Source organism: Poecilia mexicana, unplaced genomic scaffold (genome assembly GCF_051168715.1).
Source record: "Poecilia mexicana isolate PSO_F unplaced genomic scaffold, ASM5116871v1 scaffold_16, whole genome shotgun sequence".
Classification (NCBI taxonomy): Eukaryota; Metazoa; Chordata; class Actinopteri; order Cyprinodontiformes; family Poeciliidae; genus Poecilia; species Poecilia mexicana.
Genome location: NW_028263385.1, coordinates 11,291,343 through 11,310,708, shown reverse-complemented (window position 1 = coordinate 11,310,708; position 19,366 = coordinate 11,291,343). Strand labels below are relative to the sequence as shown.

Genomic DNA, 19,366 nt, shown 5'->3' with positions numbered 1-19,366 from the left:
AATGGTTTTTAGCAGATAAAATTAGAAAAATGAGCCTCTTTGGGCATATCGCCACCAACTCATCTAGGGAATGACATTTTTAGAAATCCTTCGCTGTAAAATGACTCAAGTTCAGTCGGATTTTTCTACCGGAAGTTGAAACAAGGCAAAAGGTTCACGACTTTTACAACCTCAAACAGGTTTTCTTTCAGAATTTGCTTGAATTCAGTTCCATGCATTGTCCCATGGAACTGAATTACCTGTAAATGTTGAAGGAAAATCATCCCCAAAGTATTATGTAATAATTTTGTTTAGATTAGAGGAAAAGTAGCTGTTTCAGCCGTTTGGGGTTCAATTCTTGCATGTTTTCCCCCTTGGTTCTCTGCCTAATCTACTGCAAATAAAGGTCACCTTTAAAACCTTTAAAAATAAAAGTCTATTAACATTTTCTTTTAACCTCATCATGTATCACTTTGTGTTGGTCTATCAGAAAGAAAAAAAAATACATCGTATACACTGAAGTTTGGAGTTATAATGTTGCAATATGAAAAAAAAATTCAAGGAATTTGAATCCTTTTAGAGGTTTATTGTTGTGTTTTGTTCAGATTATGTTCTTAAAGATACTTTCTCAGAGCAGTTCTACTTTTTAATTAATATTTTAGCTTGAAATTCAAGCTAAAATATTAATTAAAAAGTAGTTCACCCAACTTTCAGCTGAAAGTTGGGTGAAGTTTGTGAATTCTTTATATGATGGGCATTTTAATCCTCAAATCATCATAAAGTCATCGTCCACGGCTCCGTTCTACCTACATATCATAAGAGAGCATTAATCTGCCCTCTTGGTTTTTATATTTTGTAATTTATTTTGCACTTTCTACTTTTAAAAAACCCACAGAGATCAAGCCAAAACTCGAACATATATGTTTAAAATACTATGTATATATATATTTTTTTAAATGTGATGTGCTTCGGCTGCTTTTTGGATGCTTTTTAAAAAAATCTGTGTAATTCCTGTGGTTGAAAATACACTATAGGGATGTCCACCACGTTGCATCAGACACGGCCTCAGGTGGCTGTACAAGATCACATCCATCAAACACCTTATCTCAACCGAAGACATATGAAACATAACCTTGCTGTATTTCACATCGATTTGAGGTGCCGTTTTGAACTCACGGCGCTTCTCTAGACCCTTACGCAATATCTTGATTTTTACTAAAGTTGCTGCTCGGCTGGCGTAAACTTTGCTAATAGTAAATATTCTCTTGTGTTTGACTGCTTCTATTTGCAGAAGATGTAAGAAAATGCATGGTTATTGTTGTTATTGTTTCAGGTGTTGTGGAGGCATGGACTGCAACTGCGTCAGCGATCTGCTGCTCCCCCCGGTGCCCGCCCTTTGGACGCCAGGTGAGTCCGATCCCTGTCAGTCGAGTTTTCGCCACATACTTTGTGGCAAAAAGTTTTTCCTTTAAAAATTAATAAACAAAGGAAAATATTCAGGGGAAACCATCCGAGTAAATTTATGCCCGATTAACCAAAACCATCATCAGAAAAAAAAGAAAATAAAAATCTTGCTGAAAAACTCTTCAGCAATGCTGCAGACTCTGGTGGTAATTGGCTCTGTGTCTTGTGTTTTTACAAGGCTACTTACAGCCAGATTCACTGGCAGCTGATGCGAGCTCCTCTATGATGTGCATACAGTTGGCTGTTAAAATTCAGGCCCAGGCAACATCAACCAAATCTCCCCCAGCGAGCTGTCATCATCCCACTGACCAATCTGTTGAGGCTAGAGGGCATTAGCACAGACTAACATTGCTCAAGGCACGTGCTGTGATATTAAACACATCATCCCTCAGCTCCATCACTCATCAGTCATTCAGACAGCAATCCCCCCCTAGCGAGCAGCGGGACAAACGACAGGCCTTAACCTTATCCCTCCTTTGTTGTTTCTCTCTCGCTGCCTAGGGTTCGCCTTCCCGGACTGGGCCTACAAGCCGGAGTCGAGCCCTGGTTCCAGGCAGATCCAGCTGTGGCACTTCATCCTGGAGCTGCTGCAGAAGGAGGAGTATCAGGGTGTGATCGCCTGGCAGGGAGACTACGGGGAGTTTGTCATCAAGGACCCAGATGAGGTGGCCCGGCTGTGGGGGATTAGGAAGTGCAAGCCTCACATGAACTACGACAAGCTGAGCCGGGCGCTGAGGTACGTCTGTATCAGATTGGTTTATCGCCCCACCCCCCTCCACCGGCCCCCGCCCTCGGTTTACATTATTTGTTTACTCTCGCCGAGCTTAATCCTCACTTAGCGCCTCTCTTTTTCATGTCGGCGAAAATAGAAAGATAAAGGTGAGACTTCTCCAGGGGAACGTCAATACCCTCAATTTCTCCTTATCAGCTGACATCCTAATGGAAAGTTCACCATTGAGCTGCAAAATAAAAAAATTCAATAGGGATTTCAAAATTAAGCCGCGGTGTGGAAATCGCTCGGACTTCTCCAGGAATGGTGAAAACACTCAAACTTGAGGAGCAGCTTACACCCCCTCAATCGCTCACAGTTTTATTGTGCTAACGCCCACCACCACCCCGACTTGTTTCACCCCATCCCAATTTGCCCCCTCCTCCCCCCAACTCCCCCTCTGCTTTCCTTTGGCCCCTTGTTAATGGGGGCTGTCGTCAGAGTCTAATTGTTATGAATTGGCTGGGGCCACAATTAGCCTTCTTAATTAGCCTCACTTAATTGCTCAATTAGGGGCCAAGGCACAATTGCCACGCAAAGCAAAACATGTACACATCATTGCGCTGGGGTTCAGCCACTGTGAATACATGCTGATATGAACATTCTGCTGTTTTGTTGATCGAGTGCGTCTGCATAATGAGGAGCTTCATACCCACGTTTAATGCTGAGGCTGTGTTTCGCACTCTGACTGTGATCTGGTTGAGACAAAAGTATTCCTTCAACAGTCGCCGGAATCTCGCGATAACGCGTCTGCAGCTTTTTCCACCCAACATCCTGCCTTCAGCCGTGATTTTTCAGCTCCTTTACCTGAGCCAGATGGCTTCGTCCCCCCACACCCCCGCCGTTGATCAGCTCAGCATTCTGGCACACAGTGCACAGTGACACCTCTGTGGGTGGTAAAGGAAACTGGCATGACGAAGGTTTGACATGCCCGTCGGGAGACACCGAAGGTCGCTACCATGGAGATTGCTGTTGTTTTGTTAATCTGCTGCTCTGTGGGAAATGATGACAGCTTCTCAGTGTCTTATGCACAGTAGTCTCCTGACAACAAGGCTCATTGTTTAAAGTACAAATTCAAAATAGGCTTTGTTATTTAATCGTATTACAAGCTAAATTCTGACTGACAAATGGAAATGATGTCAGTTCTCTAAAGTGACTTTGGAGATGTTGGTTGGTTCAAATGGCATGTTCTCTTGTCGTTCCTATTTTGAAGTTTGGTAAATTGTAAATCTACAAAAATGTAGGGTTAGATATAAATAAAAAGCATTAATATCTGTAGGAAATGCTTATTTATTTTCTGGTTGGAGAGCTTACCTTGGTGAACAGTTTTTATTTTATCTTATTTTAGAAGTGGTTTAATTTAGAACAATAATTTCTCACCACGTTTTTCTAGCAAATGAATTTACTCAAACTGAAAATTAGAGGAAGATAAAATAGTCAAACAATTTTTACATTTAAAAAAATGGTATGACAAAAACAATTCATATCCTCCTCTGCAGTCAGTGGAAATGGCATTATTTTAGCTGTATTTTATTTTTTGATGAACTTCAAGTCATCAGCTCTTTAGTTTTGAGTTTAGAACTAGTGCTGTCATAGCAGTGCCACAATGAAAACACCTATAAATCTGAAACATATTTATTTACTTATGAAATAGACTAGAAGAAATCCTGGGAAACTGAATAATTATTGAATATTGTTAATAGAATTAATTAACAATAATTTAGGTTGTTTTCTGCCGAGACAGAAATGTTGGTTGCTTTTCTGTTTTTCTGACTGCTTTGATAGTGAACTCAAACACTGAATTGGTTTGGTTATTACTGTTGAATAAGCTAAAAAATATATATAAATATATGCTTTGATAGAATAAAATACACTTAAATTTAAAAACTGTTTTATAAACTTTTGTTTTTAACTCTTGAACCTCAGAAAAAGATTCAAATTTCTACTAAAAACTGTGAAGCCAAGCATGGAAAAGTCTCACATTTTGACATATGAAGCTTTAGAAATCCCTGTTTTAAATGTAAAACAGTCTTGAAATGAAAGGAAATAGTTTGGCTGCACTGTATGTCAGGAGTTCAAAAAGATCCTACATTTTGATTTTTTGTCTGGTTTTTGTCTTCTATCCACTGAGAAAAAGTTCACTCAAAAAAAAACACAATGTATTGAATAAAGGCAGCAAGACGTGAATTGATTTGAGAAAGGAGATGAATAAAAACAGTGGGAAATCAGCATAGCCCTTTGCCTCACAGCACTAAAGCTGTTTACTTATTCTTTGCTTACAGTGAGGAAACACAAAACCTTGATGCGAGCATTAAAATAATCCTTCCCTCTCCTTTTCCTTTTTCCTTTATCCTTTTCCACCTCTCCATCCATCCCTGCATCAATATCCTCTCCTCCCTCCTCTGCAGGTATTACTACAACAAGCGCATTTTGCACAAAACCAAAGGGAAGCGGTTCACCTACAAGTTTAACTTCAGTAAAGTGGTGCTGGTGAACTACCCCATCCTGGACATGGCTAACTCTCCCTTCTTTCTGGCCCAGAACCACTTTAACGGGGGCTCGGCTGCTCCGGACTGCAGCCCAGAGGTACGAACGGTAGGACGGAGGGCAGGGAAGGGGATTCAATGTGTGTTGGTGTTTCTATCAGCTGATAAGCTACTTTATTTAAATGTATATAAACGATCAGTTTCATAATCAGTCCCATAGCCTTGGTATTACACTGATTAAGATTGACTTATTGTTATTAAGCTGATAGCATTTTAATTATTGCACTAAACTTACTGTTATCTAGAATTAAAAGTATTTTAAATCAAACTAATGTAATAATTTATACCTCATCAGTTTTTATTATTATTATTATTATTATTATTATTATTATTATTATTATTATTTTATTTTATTTTTTTAGGTTTACCCTAAATTTGAGTTCTAATACCAAATATTGATTTTAGTGTAAAAGTTCTACAGAACCACTACAATGTAACAAGACTAAAGAGCGCACACCATTGATCAGATGAGCTGTTTATGTTCTGGGGAAAAACTCGACGTTCTGACGATCCCTACATCTTTATCTATGGATATGCAGAGCTGGATGATGCAAAGGAAAAACAAATCAAAACATTTTGAATGGGTTTTAAACAAAAGTCGATGAAATCAATGAAATGCACAAAACAAACAACAACATTCTGTGAAGCCGATCAGGTCGAGCTCGTACTCTTAGTCTCTTGCTGGTTCTGTTTTGCTCAGTGTGAATCTCAGAGTTCAGGAACTGGGAACGAGGCGGCTGCTGCAGAAGGAATAAGGACCGGATCAGCCAATCGTAGGCAGACTTTGGGAAAAGTGCATCCGCGTCATTCTCCACAGCTTTTAACAGCAATGGATTCTGTTTTTTTACTAAATGTTTTAGACTCAGGGAAACATGGAGAATGATAAAGGTTTCTGTAATCATTCTGTCAAATCAAATCAAATCTATGACTCATACTTATTTTTGAATTGTGTTTTTTAAACAAGAAAAACAGATAATTCATACCTTAACAAACACAGAGACAATCATATCAAACTTGTCAACCTTTTAAATGTAAAATATGAAATATTTTATTATTGGTCAGGTAACTTCAAAGTAGCCTAGCTGTTTTTATGACACGTCCATCCAAGCTGCAGAAGAGAAAACAATCTCCTTACAACTTTGTCAACATCAAGAAAAAGTATTTCCTTCTTATCTATTTATAGTTTAATTTTTTGAGGGTGAGGATCAAGGTGTATAATCCATATTATCCAGACAGAGTAGTAATTTCTGTCCTGAGTAATTCAAATGTGAATTTAATATTACTTTCTAGTTGTAAAATGTATAGTGCTGACAATGTGAAAATAATAGTCAAACATGGATGAGCCAAAGGAAATATTAGCAGTGCGGTTGGACCTTATTGTTGTTGATAAAAGTCCCACATTACATTATGAGGGAATGATATACAGCTTTGGACTGGCTCTGCATATCAGGCCATAAAAAAAAAATGTTTTTATTTTAAGGAATAAGGACGCCACCCAGGAAGCGTCAGATATGCGTTTGTGAACACAACAGTTTTTTATTGAACGTGAACATAAATTTGCACAGTGACAAATCTGACAGCTCGGATCTAAGCTTACAAATTGGGAACAAAGAAAGAACCAGTAAAATAGAGGCAAACGCCTTTCTTTGCTCTTTAGTTTTTTATTACCAATGATCCATTTCAGGTAATCGAAGCTCAGTCTTGTAATTTTTTGCTGTTACGTTTCTTGCTGCCCTCCTGTGTATTTTCTTTTTACAAGACAATGATAGCGCTCATCGCTCCCATCTCTTATTTATTGTCCTTGAAGCTGGGGATAATAGCTCACATCTCAATGAGCCCTGAGAGACTGTTGCATTGTACTCAGATTTATTCTATCAGAATATAAAGTAGATGTGTAATAATATGGACAAAAAAAAAAAAAAGCTTTACATGTATTTCAAAATTTTTTAAATCTGTTAGAAAATTTTCAGGCTATACATATGCAGCACTTTATTCATATGACAAGCTTGAAAATAACCAAAGTTAAAGCGCATTGAAATCAGGTAAGAACTAGAAAGTTGGAGGGAGAATCATCCATCCTTCGTCTGCACCATCCCTCAGATGGGATAAGAAGTTGCAGACTCTGAAGGAGACATGAGGAGGACGATCTTAAGTCGCCCTTAAAACAAAAGAAGACGTTATCCCTCTCCTTCTCTCATCCCCGTCTCCGATGGTGTATCCATCTGTCATTGACTGAAAATGAAAGAAATGGGAGAGAGAGAAAGAAAAAGAAAATAAGCAAAGGGGCCATGTCAGATCAGATCAATAGCGGGTCATTAATGCGGTTTGTTAAGCAACGCAGATCTCCCAGCTTGGAAGTACAGTCTCAACTTTCAAACTTGGTGACAGATACTATCGATCTTGCTCTATGCAAAGGGAGAGAGAGAAATCCCACCTTTGTCCCTTTGATTCCAGAGGTTCAGCTGTTACACTTTAACTTGTCTCCCACTCAATCACGTTTCGAGAAAAAAAAAAAAAAAAAAAACACTCATACACTGACTCACACTAGCTGTCCTACTTCCTGATTGCGTCCTTTTTACTCAAACTGGCCCACAATCCTTCTCTTCTTGTCGTTTTATCCTCTGTCCCCACGATCTTAATCGCTGGTCTCCACTTGACTCTGTGTTTTTCCAGCCTTTGAATCTCTGAGACTCTGCATCCCTCTTCACAATGAGTCCCAGGGCGTCCCCTTTTATCCTGTCCTTGCTGTGACTGTGTCACTGTTTGCATCACACCCTGTAGGGTGCTGCTGTCAACATTTGACTTTACACTGTACAGAAGCAAAGGATGGGAATTTGTGTACTCAGTTTAGCATGCTACAATGCCTTGCCAAACTATTCACACACCCTTTAACCTTTTTCCTTTTTTAAAGCGTATTTTACTGGGATTATACGTAATAGACTGATACAAAGTAGTTCATAAAGTGTTAAAAAAAACGTTTTCTCTTACTAATCCAAACTTAACAAGTGTGGTAAGCATATCAGTCATGAAAATACATTTGCTCCTTAGATGGTTCAGTTGCTGCTGTTATTTCACTCTTTAAGATTTCGGACCAACAAACTAATTTTGATATCAGACAAAGAGAGTAAATTCATAATGAGGGGATTTAATTTATTCACAGAAAAAACACTTTCAAGTCTAATCTGGTTGTAAATGTAAGGCCCTTGTTAAATAAAGAATTATCTAGGATTTGCCACTGTTTTCAAAGCCAAGTTCAGTTTCACAAACCACATGTCGCCATGGTTACTTAACTACTTCATTACTTAAGTATGACCTGTATTGAAAAGTAAAAGTAGGCCAAAAAGATTTCAAAAGGCATTACCTCATTACCCGATCCAAACAAATTCAAAAACTGATGTGAACCATAGTCAAATCTGATCATATTTATTGTTTACCTCAACTGGTGGTGTCATAATTTCTAGTTTGTACCATAAAATTATGAAATAAAATGATCATTATAAATCCTTTATGTGTGTGTGTGTATATATATATATATATATATATATATATATATATATATATATATATATATATATATATATATATATATATATATATATATATATATATAACAATTATGCAAATAAGAGTCAAAGTTCCTTCAAAGTTATATTTACTCTGGTTTTCTCACATCTGACTAGATGAAACGTGATATGTGGCAAAAAAAAAAGACTAAACAAAAACTAAAAGAACAAAAAAAGAAATCTGTAAAAGGACAAACAATTGAACAATTGAATGTACAAATTCAATTTGTACATTGAATTTGAGCTGGTCAAATGTTTAAAAACGATGTCAATTTTCCTTTCAGTTTCACAAACATTCGCTAAAGTTTGTCTATAAGGAAATAATCCAAATTAAATAAAATTGACGTTTGTTTTTGTAACATCACAAAATGTAAACCAAATCTTAGAAATAGTTTTAAGGATATGAAAATATATACTAACATTGTTAAATCAAATTTCATATTTGCGGATCAAAGCTATTTCTAAACATTTTCTTCTCCCTTCCTGTTTCTTAGGCCATACAGTCCCTGTTTCCTCGTCTGCCAGACAGCGGCAGAGGAACGTCCCTGTTCGATCGGGGCTCCGCAGCGCCGGGACCTGAAGGAGAAAAACTGAGACTGGACACGTTCCCTTTCCTCGGTTCAGGTGAGTCGAAGGAGATACTTCTAACGCGAAATTATAGCCGTTCCAGAAACAGCTGAATTTGTACTTTCAGAAGAGAAGAGACCGTAAACAAAAGGTAGGAGGTGCAGGGAGAGAAAGGAGGAAAGCAGAGTCGGGATTGAGGATATAGAGAGGCATGAGCATTTATTGTTAAAGGAAATAAGAGCGATAGCTGTCCCACAGCAGCCTGCAGTGAGGCTGTGCTGCAGGTGAGAGAGAGAGACCAGGTTAACCTGTGAATTATGCAGGCGAGCAGAGGTAAAGAGACAAGACCGAGGTTGAAGAAATCATCTTCCTGTTTTGAGTCGTAACTTTGCATCCTCATCTTCCTTCTTCTATGCACACAAGTGTCAACAAACGCTGCGCGGATTTGCGTCTTATGCATCTGATTTTGCTCGCATCTCTTTTCTACACAAGCATGAGAAGGTAGCATGTAAACAGACACACTCAGACACACACACACGCACACACACACACGCAAACCTGCACCTCTCCTCCCTCCTCTGTTTGTCCTCAGGTCCTATCCCCCCCTTCCTCCCTTCACACCCTCCTCTCTCCTCCCATGTGTCCCTGCTGTCCTAATCCCTTCCCAGGCAGGAAGGCCCTAATTGAGGGTGCAGGCTTCAGTTTGTGGCCTGTGGGCGCCCATTACTGTGTTTTCATAAGCAAGTGAGGCCTGCCTGACTGATTCAATATTCATGTGTCTGCCAGCTACTCCAGGCCCAGCACGCACAGACTTCAGCGCTGTCAAATTAGCCCTGCATAGTAAATAACAGAGTGGTAGGGAGAGAAAGAGTGAGACTTGGAGAGAGGTGGAGGGTGCAGCAGAGACAGAATCTTTGAGTTGGTTGTCATTTGGAAGGAAGTCGGGTTGGTTGAGAGGCAATGTATTTGTTTGTTCATTAAAATTGAATTGCAGCTTCACCTCAGATTTACCTCCTATTTGGGTTGTGAACTGATGCTTACAAGGAATTGAATTAAAACGCGGCGCAACAATGAAGTGCATTTGTCTGATCGAATATCGTCTAGTAACACATTTGACATTTAAAAAAAAAATCTGTTTTAACATTTGCTCTCAGAACCATGTACAATAATAATCAGTTGTAAGATTTGAGCTGTGTTTAATCACTTTTTTACTGCAGTGCAGACTCTTTGTGCTCACATCTGTTCTGCAGCAGTGTGAAGTGGGTGTATAACACAGTACTGGCATGCATAAATGAACCATCAGGTTTTTGAAAGCAACTGTGCCAGAATTAGCCCCCATGGCTGCTGATTTGAATTGCAAATCCTGGTTATAATTAGTGAACATTCTTGGATCTTGTAAGTCAGGAAACCTTTGCCCCCTTCCGAGAGTTAACCTCTGTTTTCCTGGGTCTCTTCTTTCCTAGGTACCCCGTGCTACTCCAAACCCCCTTCCCTGCTGGGCCCGTACCCCCGCAACCCGCCCTTTGACTACCCCTGGAGTTTCAACCCATACCTCCCAGGGGCCTTCTCTCTCAACAACTGCCCCAAACTGCCCCCTGGCTCCCTTTACCCCTCCCAGTTTTACCCCAACCCTCTGCAGAGCAGCCTTTCCCAGCTGCCTCACCCCTTTTCCTCATTGCTTCCCCCAGGGGAGGCTGCCGGAGGTGAAAGGGGAGCACCAGGGCAGACTGGCGGGACAAACGGCACAGCGGGTGGTCAGCCGGCTCGGCTCTGCCTGCCGCCCTACCCAGGCGGCCTGCCGATGGGTCGGACTGACATCGGCAACGGGGCGACACTCGGGGAGAGGGAAAGGGTGGAGGCAAACCCTCCGAGCGCAGGCCTGGGTCTGGGTTTGGGAGCCGTCAGCCTCGGAGCTGGGACGGGCCAGCAGAGCCCCACCGAGAGGAGGGGTGGCGTGAAACAGGACCCCGAATCGGACTCGGACCTGGAGATAACGGATCTGAGCGACTGCAGCTCGGACAACGAGAACGAGCATGACTTTGGCATCGGGAAAGAGTCCAGCCTGGTGAGCCGGTCGCCGCTTGTGTTGGATGGAAAGAAAGGGAGCCTGCTTCCTCCCATCACCTCACTCCCCCCACCGGTGTCTCCTCATCCGTTGAAGAGCCTGATGCCCCTTACTCCTCCACCTCCTTCCCTGCCTCCATCACTCTCTCCCTCCATGGCTCTGCATGACAGACACAGGGAGGCAGAGACTCTGAAAATGATCCACAGCTAAGACATTTTCTCATCATCCTGACCGGTCTACGCTCTGATAACTCTCTTCTTCTTTCCTGTTGCAATCACTCAAATCTTTGTTCACTTCTGATTATTATTTTTCCAGGTGAAGCACTTCAGTCCCCCACTTCTGAAACTGCTGTTTCCCTGTTTGCTGTGTAAGTTTTTTCATTTATCACCCTGCTGTCTCCTCCAGATTAGAATACAATATTTTTCGCTGTTAAGGTGTCAGTTTTATTTTCATTTTGCCTTTTCTGTTTCGATTTTTCACACTGAATGAGTGCAAGAACTCTTCAATTTGCTGTCAGTAGTGGAGCTTTGAGAAAAGGACAAGGTGGTAAATTGCAGATCAGTTCTGGCTGTAAAAATATGAGCATACACCAATAAATAGGAATAATCAAAACAAATTTCTAATTTTACAAATATGCATTTGATTTCTTGGGATTTGATATGTATTCATATTTAAGTACGTTTATAATTTATGAAGACATAGTCAAATGTTGCCATCTAGTGGTTGTCCTAGGCAATACTTTTTCAGGCTTTAACTTAAATGCAGTTCCTTTTGAAAAGTATTCAAGCATTCACACCACTTGAACTTTTTCACATTTCGTTCCACTACAAGCACAAACTTTAGTATGTTATTGTATTAATTCTTGATTTTAAAAGAAACGCAAGTTTCAAATGCTTCTACAACTGAAAATCCAAAAAGTGTTGTGTGCGTGTGTAATCAGCAGCCCTAAATTTAACACCTTAAAACCACCGTTCACTGCGATCACAGCTGCTGGTGTTTTGGAGAATGTTTGAACCAGCTTTACTCAACTGGAGTCTTTTTTTTTTTTTTTTTTTTTTTTTTTCTTCCATCGCTCGTCTTTACAACATATTTCCAGCTCAATCAGACTGAACGTAGAGCATTCATTAAACTATCGCCATAGATACAGGTTTAAACAATTCAACCACATGAATCTGAAACATTGTATTGTACCTCTGGTTGTGTGGCTAAGGTTGTTGTGCTGTTAGAAGTTGAAACTTTGCTCCAGTTTTAAGTCTTTTGCAGCTTTTAACAGGTTTTCTCAGAGGATTGACCGTAGTTTGACTTGACCAACTTCCCCGTCCCTGCTGAAGTAAACACCCCAACATCATGTTGCTGCTCCCATCCTGTTTAAGTAAGGCATGTTGCGTTCAGGATCTTCGTTTTCTGCCACACATAGCACTTTGCATCTAGGTAAAAAAAAATAAAATAAAATTAAAAAAATATATATATATATATATAATATATATATATATTGGTGTCATTTGAAAATATCACATTCCTCCCCATGTTTTGTATGTTCCTTACATGTAGGGGTGACTTCTTAAGATGATTTGGCATCAACGGCTTTCTTGTTGCCATGTTTCCATAAAGACCAGATTTGTGGAGTGAACTACCAATAGTTGTTTAGCCAACAGATCCTCTTATCTGAGCTGCGGATCTCTGCAGCTCTTCCAGAGCTATCATGGGTCTTCTGCTGGTTTCTCTGTCAGTTTAGCTGCACTGGCATGTGCAGGTTTTGAAGTCTTAATATTAATTTGGTGACATTTGAAGGCTGCTAGTTGCATTGGATTTATTTATTTATTTTTTTTGTTTAGAGGTGTCACAGTTAAAAATAAATGCACACCACACTTTTTGAAAACCATGATTTTTTTTTTCACCTTTTCGTTACCTTGTGTTTGATCAAAAACATTTTAGTAGAACATCTGGAATTTTATGACTAAATGTAAGAAAAGGTGAATGTGGTTCTAATGTTTTCAACACACTGTATTCTGTATAAAATGATCCTCCAAAAAAATTTTTTTATTTTTTCTTTGTAAGCGCAGTTTTAAGTGTTTTTATTCAAATACAAAACTTACATTATTTATTCAGTTTCAACTGTATCACCCTGTGAATATTTATTTGTTGCTGCACTTTTTACCAACAGGAATGGAAAAGACAGCTGAGCAAGCTGGACCAGTTTAAAATTTGTATGAATATTTCTGTGTATATATTTTAATATGGTGTACATGACATTTAATTATCATTCCTCTATGATAAGATTTACCTGTATTGTTGTGATTTACTTCAGTATTTAAACATGTTGGAAAATTATAAGCGTCGGTGTATCAAGGTTTAAACTATTAATGGAAGAAGATCTGCGATCCACAAGTGAAGAAAGAGCTCTAACTTAAGCTTTTTGATTTCTGATTTCCGTCGACCCAAGTTCCAGTAATTGTCCACTTTGATCATTTTTACGACTTGCCCGGTGGGGGGAAAAAACCTTTGGATTTTAAAAAAGCATACTGGAAAACTTATTTTTCTAGTTAGCATTAAGCCAGTGTGAAGCTATTGTAATTAGTCAAATATTAATGTTATTGGTTTTTGCATTTTGTTTTCTTTTAAATTATCCCCAAAAATCTGCTTTGGTTATTTTTCAGTTAGTTATTTTATTTAATTTTTTTAATTTCTGCAGAAACAAACCGTTTCAAAACATTGCAAAAAAAAAAAAAAAAAAAAAAAAATTCTCTGACGCTGTTGTACAGTTTCTTCATTTTAGCTGCTTTTGGTTTGCCAGACAGTGTCACTTTCGAGGATACGTTGTAAAAGCTCTATTGTAAAACTTACTGTAAAGCTTTATGTTTTGTTGAGTTGTTCCGGGAAAGGTCAAAAGTCACCCTTGTGTGAAATACCAAGCTGTAAATACTGTTTCCTTCCTGTGTGTATGTGCGTGTACACATCACAAAATGAAAATGCAGTGAGTCTACTGATCATCTTTGTTTATTTTACTGTAAAGAGGGGAAAAATGAATTTGCAAAAAGAAGAAAAAGATTAATATCTTCAAAAGCAATAAATATTATTCTGGATAGCAGGCTATTGGTGAGTTTATGGAATGAATGAATGGACTTGTGTGAAAGCAATTAGGGTGACAAAATGGGAAGGGAGCAAACTTTCATTAAAGTTCTTAAAGTGAAAGGAGTGTGTAAATACATAGACGGAAGTGCATGAATCCAGAAATAACTGATCAAATGTGTGCTTGAGATTTGTTTAGAAGCTCTTAGCTATCAATGCGCATTTTGTCTCCTAAAATCAAAGAGGCCTCTGAAAGCTGAACATTTAACTTTCAGGAATTTGTTCTTCATAATTTGTTTTTAAATTATCCTCTCTTTCTGCTTCTCCACATTTTAAATGTATAGCTCTTTCCTCTTGCCTAGTCTACTTTGTTTTACAAATTGGAATGAAAGTGCAGAAAATGCACTTGCAGAAAAAGGATATTAATTTCAAGTATTTGAGAGTTTCTACAAATACATCCAAAATGTTTGGTTTGTAAATCAGTTAACAAAATATATCCATCATCTTTAAAAATATTCAAAAGGACTGAGCGTTTGTCTGACTTTTGTTTTTCTCATTTTTCTCAGATTAAATTTTTTTTCTAAATTACGAAACAGAAAATTTGCTTGTAAGGGAATAGCAATAAACAGATCCATTTTAGAGTTGATAGCTTTGAAATAAAATACAGGTGGTAATAATAATAATAATAATAATAATAATAATAATAATAATAATAATAATAATAATTCCCAAATATATTTATTTTCTATTTGATGTAAAAATACATTTTTTAAAAAGTCTGTGTAACGCTATCTTTTACATTTTAGCTGAAGCAAAGCTTTTAGGAAATATGGAGACCAACTGCTCCCAATGCTTGTACCCTTACAGTTTGCAGATCATTGACATTTCAAAAAGCCTTTTCTTTTTATTCTGCAAGCATGCAAATCATTTTTTAATAAATTCAATTAAAAAATTGATTTACCTGATGCAGTTATTCCCTTCTTAGCTGATCCTTCTAGATTTTTTTTTTCATTTCCTTGCAGAAGATGCATATTTAAATTCATTCATGAGTTGTGTTTATTGATAGCAATAAACACAATTGACTCCAGGACGTAATTCTATTAATTTTATTTATTTTTACTAAATTCGGAGTATTCTTTACTTTGTATTTATTTATTTTAGCTCAGAGCTCAAGTCAGCTGTTTCATCAGGCACTGCTTGAGTAGGAGCAATGATTTTCCACAGTGTGGCGCTAAGGGAATGCAATAAACAGGATTAATCAAGAAGATATATGTAATTTGGACAGTAAGCTCGGTCAACACAATTACAAGAAAAAAAACAATATAACTTAGCAAATTAATTAAAGTAGAGTTGGTATAAATTAACACTAAAATTCTTTCAGCATAAAAAATATTTGATGTTTATCTTAAAAAAATTAACATATATGTAAGCTATTGTTTTTCAATGACTACAAAATCGCTCGCAGAATTATATTCTTTATATAATATTCCAGACTTCCCTGAGAATCTAACAAATTCACCATTCACACTTTTCTATGGGAATATGCGCATTTGTTGAAAAGTGAGCTTGGTTATAATTTATTTTGGTCAAAATAATAGTATCATGTACTCAAATTTGGGCCTGGTAAACCCAGATTGTGGTGGCAGAGAGGGATAGGTGGGGACTGTTTACTGTGTAACACAGTGCGGAAACAAGTCGTTCATATCTTTATATCTCGCCAAACTAGGAATACACACAGAACCATAAAAGAAACAGTAGTATCGTTTCACAATAGTAAAAAATAAAGTGTAACTATTTGCTTAATTTTAAACACTACTTTGTTACTTTTATAGTTTGTTACAGTGAGCCCCTTTTTTCTTCGCTTTTTCCTTTTTTTGATGTGTACTTCCGCGTAGTGTGTGTGTGTGTGTTTTTTTCTCTCTCACTGACACTCGGCAACTTTCGAACAGGAAACCCATTAGAACGCTACGGCCGTCGTTTTCTCTATATTAGCCGGTGAGTAAATCATTTTAACCCGTTTCCAGTCAACATAATGATCTATTGGAGCTTTTTCGCCTCTACTTGGTGAGTTTGAAGTCGCCATTGGAAGAGATATTTGTTTCTCGGAGAGTAATGGTTCTGCTCCCCCTCACCACTCACTCACAGCCCGAGCGGCAGACGGTAGCGTCCACATACAGGAATCCTGTGCTCGGATGGCTGACTGCACTGCAGCTAAATGCATCTTCGTTAATAGCTGCTTTATTTTAACATTTCAGACAGTTCACACGCCACACGGACAGTTTCTGCTTCTGTTTAACCACTGGACTCACTGTCAGGAGCTTCGTGTGTGCAGACAGTTGGAGAAAACTTCTTCAGGTATCAGCAGCGGAGTTATGTTGTGTATTTTCTGGGTTTATTCGAGTCGGTTTCGGTTTTATCCTAAAACCACAAATCAGTTTGATATTCCCAAAGGGAGGCATGTTGTGTAATGGGTTGTCAGTGGGAGGTTTATTGCAGGTGACCTTGTGAAATCTATGTTTTTTATCTCCCTCAAATAGTGTCCCCCGCTCGCCCCTCCTTTCTCTGTAATTTATCAAGCCAAAGTAGCCCAGTGGAAACAGGCCGACCAAGGCTAAAAGTTGGCAAAAATGAGACCTGCGTTCTGCGGCACTGCTCGGAGAACAGTTACCAGATGCAGCTACATTTCAAGTGTCTGGGTTTCAGAAAACTTTGCAAGGGAATTGGAAAAACTACCAACGTTCGTACAAACTAGAGTGCCTTGCAAAAGTATTCATATTCATGCCTTTATCTTCATTTATCCTGATGCACCTAAATAAAATGTATTGCAAACAATTGTCTGTGTAAAGTTTACCCATGTGCAAGCTAATATCAGTGAACCGAGTTGCCGGTAAGGCTTTAGATGTTTAAGAACAGTTGTGAACTGGCACATCGAGAGCCCCAAGCTGAAACATGATAGTGGCAGCATCATGGTGTGGGATGCTTTTTCTCAGCAGAGTCAGAAGTTGACCATATTCAGCCCTGATAAGTCAGTACATTATGAAACCATTTACAACCGCATGCTGTGGAAGATAAATGTCCACCAGTTTTGCACTTCTGGAAACTAACAGTTTTGGACATTTTTATTTGCCAAATAGTTTAACATGTTAACTGTAAACGGTAAAGGTTCACATGAATTTGCTTGCACCTTTCCATGGTAGCTCTGGCTGCATGTTTAGGGTCAGTGTACTCCTGGACCCTGAGTCTGTGTTTAGTCTTTGAACATAGCAAATATATATATATATATATATATATATATATATATATATATATATATATAGCCATGCTCATTTACCATTAAAATCTGACCATCTTTTCTGTAGTTTTTGGAAAAAGCACACCCACAGCCTGATGTCACAACTATGTTTCACAGTGTGCTTGGTGTTTTTGCCAAAAAATAGTCTGTTTTTGTTCCCATCTGTCACAACAGACTACTGCTTGTGTGTACTACTGCTCTTAACACACTTCTTATGTCTTGTTTCATGACTGTCCTCTGTAAAGGCCACTTTAATGTAGTGGCCAACTTTACATTCACGTTTGCACTTACAGCATGACAAAGGTAAAAATATTCAGAGGTATGAATACTTTAGTAGGACACTATCGATATAGAGATACACATTTAGGTCAGAAACAAAGAAGCTGACTTGTGATCTTCGTCCTATTGTGAGACCTCTCCTTTTGTGCATGGGATGAATTATTTCCTCGACCCTGCCAGGTTTTGTTCTCTCAGGAGCCAGGCCGTGGATGTTTTTTTTCTGCAGAGAAGTGTAGTCATTGTACTATATTGCCATTGCTGAATAGAATTTTTATGCCATATGTATAATTTTTAAACAAGCATTCAGTCACAGTCCCTGGAACAACAAATGCCAGATCTAATCAGCTGTTTTTTCCCCTCAATGCTGTTTTTGCTCAACATGAGAACTTGTGCGTTCCTGCTGCCTTTCTGTACCACTCATCATCAGATCAGACGGTATAGACTGGGCGCCTCAGTGCAGACAGAGGTCAATAATCTGTGTCTATGCATAATTGATCGTCAGTGATGATTTTTTGCCTTGCGAAAACTAAAGGACATTGCTTCCTTTAACGCTGCAGAGGGTTTCCTGCCTTCACAGGAAGCTCTAATTACCGTACGTCTAGCAGAGCAGTTTCATTATCCGATTGCTGTCATCGACTGCAGATTCAGTTGGTGAAACGCCGTGGGTTAAGATTTTATTAATCATACCTTCCAAAGAAAAGGCTGTGGAGCCAGTTTGTCACTCTGGTATGAGTATTTCTCCTGAAAGCTGGAACTTCTGTCGGGGCAAACTGTTTTAATTTTTTCCCTCTGCATGTTTAGAACGACTGGGTCTGCTCGTTGTTAGACGCCGTTTGGGAAGGGTGTTGGTTGGCGCTGGTGGTTTCGGACTGAGACTGTGACGTGCCCTCAGCCAGGCGCTGCACTCGAGAAGCCCCATGTGAAGCAGCGCCCTGCCACTTCCTGTTGCGCTCTGTCAGACTGGAAGGAGCACTGCACTTGTCATCTCTTTTCTTTTACCCATGCTTTGCAAGTTGAGGCTTGCCTGGAACCCAAAGGCTACCTTTGCTTCCTTTTAAAGGAATGTTGGCTATTTAATTTGAGCTGCAGTGCCGCTCTTCCCCTTACCTCTCCCCCCAACCTCCCTGTCTCTCGCTCTATCCATTGTTATAGGCCTGCATAAACTCGCCCACATCAACTGCCTCTCAGAAAGTAGAATGATGAACTTGCGTAGCACCACTGCGAGGCGTAACAGTTGTTGTCAGCCTCAATGAGAGATCCCCAACAGTTGGAATGACAGGTAAGGGCACCCACAGTTGAACAGCCTGGGGGTGTCTTGAGGGCCTGGAGCTGTGCTGCAGGAGAGCTAATAATTTACTGTAGTCAGGCACGAACTTCAAAGCGAACGCAGGTATTCTTCTCTGGCTGCAGTTAGTTTGACGAACAGGCAGCAGATAATGAGAGACAGAACGGACCGGGCTGCTCCTCTCGTCTCCGCGGGTCAGCACCGAAATCCACTGATTCCTCCTGAATGAGCTCAGTGTTCGGAGTGGGGGTGCAGGCACAAATAAGCATGCAGGGGAGTTGACGGGAAGGTGGTTTTGCCATGCTGCACCTACAACAGAAGTTAAAACTGATCTGAAAACCGCAGCTGTTCTCGGTGCTGTGTGAGGCAGCAAGCTGCAACGTGCCACAGTGTGTTTCTGCAGTTGTTTGCGCAGATCGCACACGGATTTAAATGTACAAAAGAAGATTTGTGAGCGGTTAGTTAAGTTGTTAAAGTAGATCATTTTG

At 39.2% G+C, this 19,366-nt stretch overlaps 2 protein-coding genes across 10 annotated transcripts in view; both read left to right on the top strand.

Moving 5' to 3' along the window:
- The first annotated feature begins 1,178 nt into the window (after positions 1-1,178).
- Positions 1,179-11,610, top strand: erfl1 (Ets2 repressor factor like 1). Its single transcript, XM_014985405.2, has 5 exons — positions 1,179-1,386; positions 1,945-2,179; positions 4,621-4,807; positions 8,816-8,945; positions 10,352-11,610. The coding sequence occupies exons 1-5, from the start codon at positions 1,284-1,286 to the stop codon at positions 11,161-11,163; spliced, it is 1,467 nt and encodes a 488-aa protein (XP_014840891.2). The 5' UTR covers positions 1,179-1,283; the 3' UTR covers positions 11,164-11,610.
- A 4,224-nt stretch (positions 11,611-15,834) lies between these two features.
- The window catches only part of arhgef1 (Rho guanine nucleotide exchange factor 1), a 48,174-nt gene continuing 44,642 nt past the window's right edge, over positions 15,835-19,366 (top strand). For 4 of the 9 annotated variants that reach the window (XM_088014222.1, XM_088014220.1, XM_088014221.1 and 1 more), the window contains exon 1: positions 15,918-16,017. The gene's annotated coding sequence lies outside the window, so the exon portion shown is untranslated. Of the gene's footprint in view, positions 16,018-16,277; positions 16,378-19,366 lie in introns of those variants that run through there. The other 5 variants (XM_088014217.1, XM_014985408.2, XM_088014223.1 and 2 more) reach the window with 4 other exon arrangements.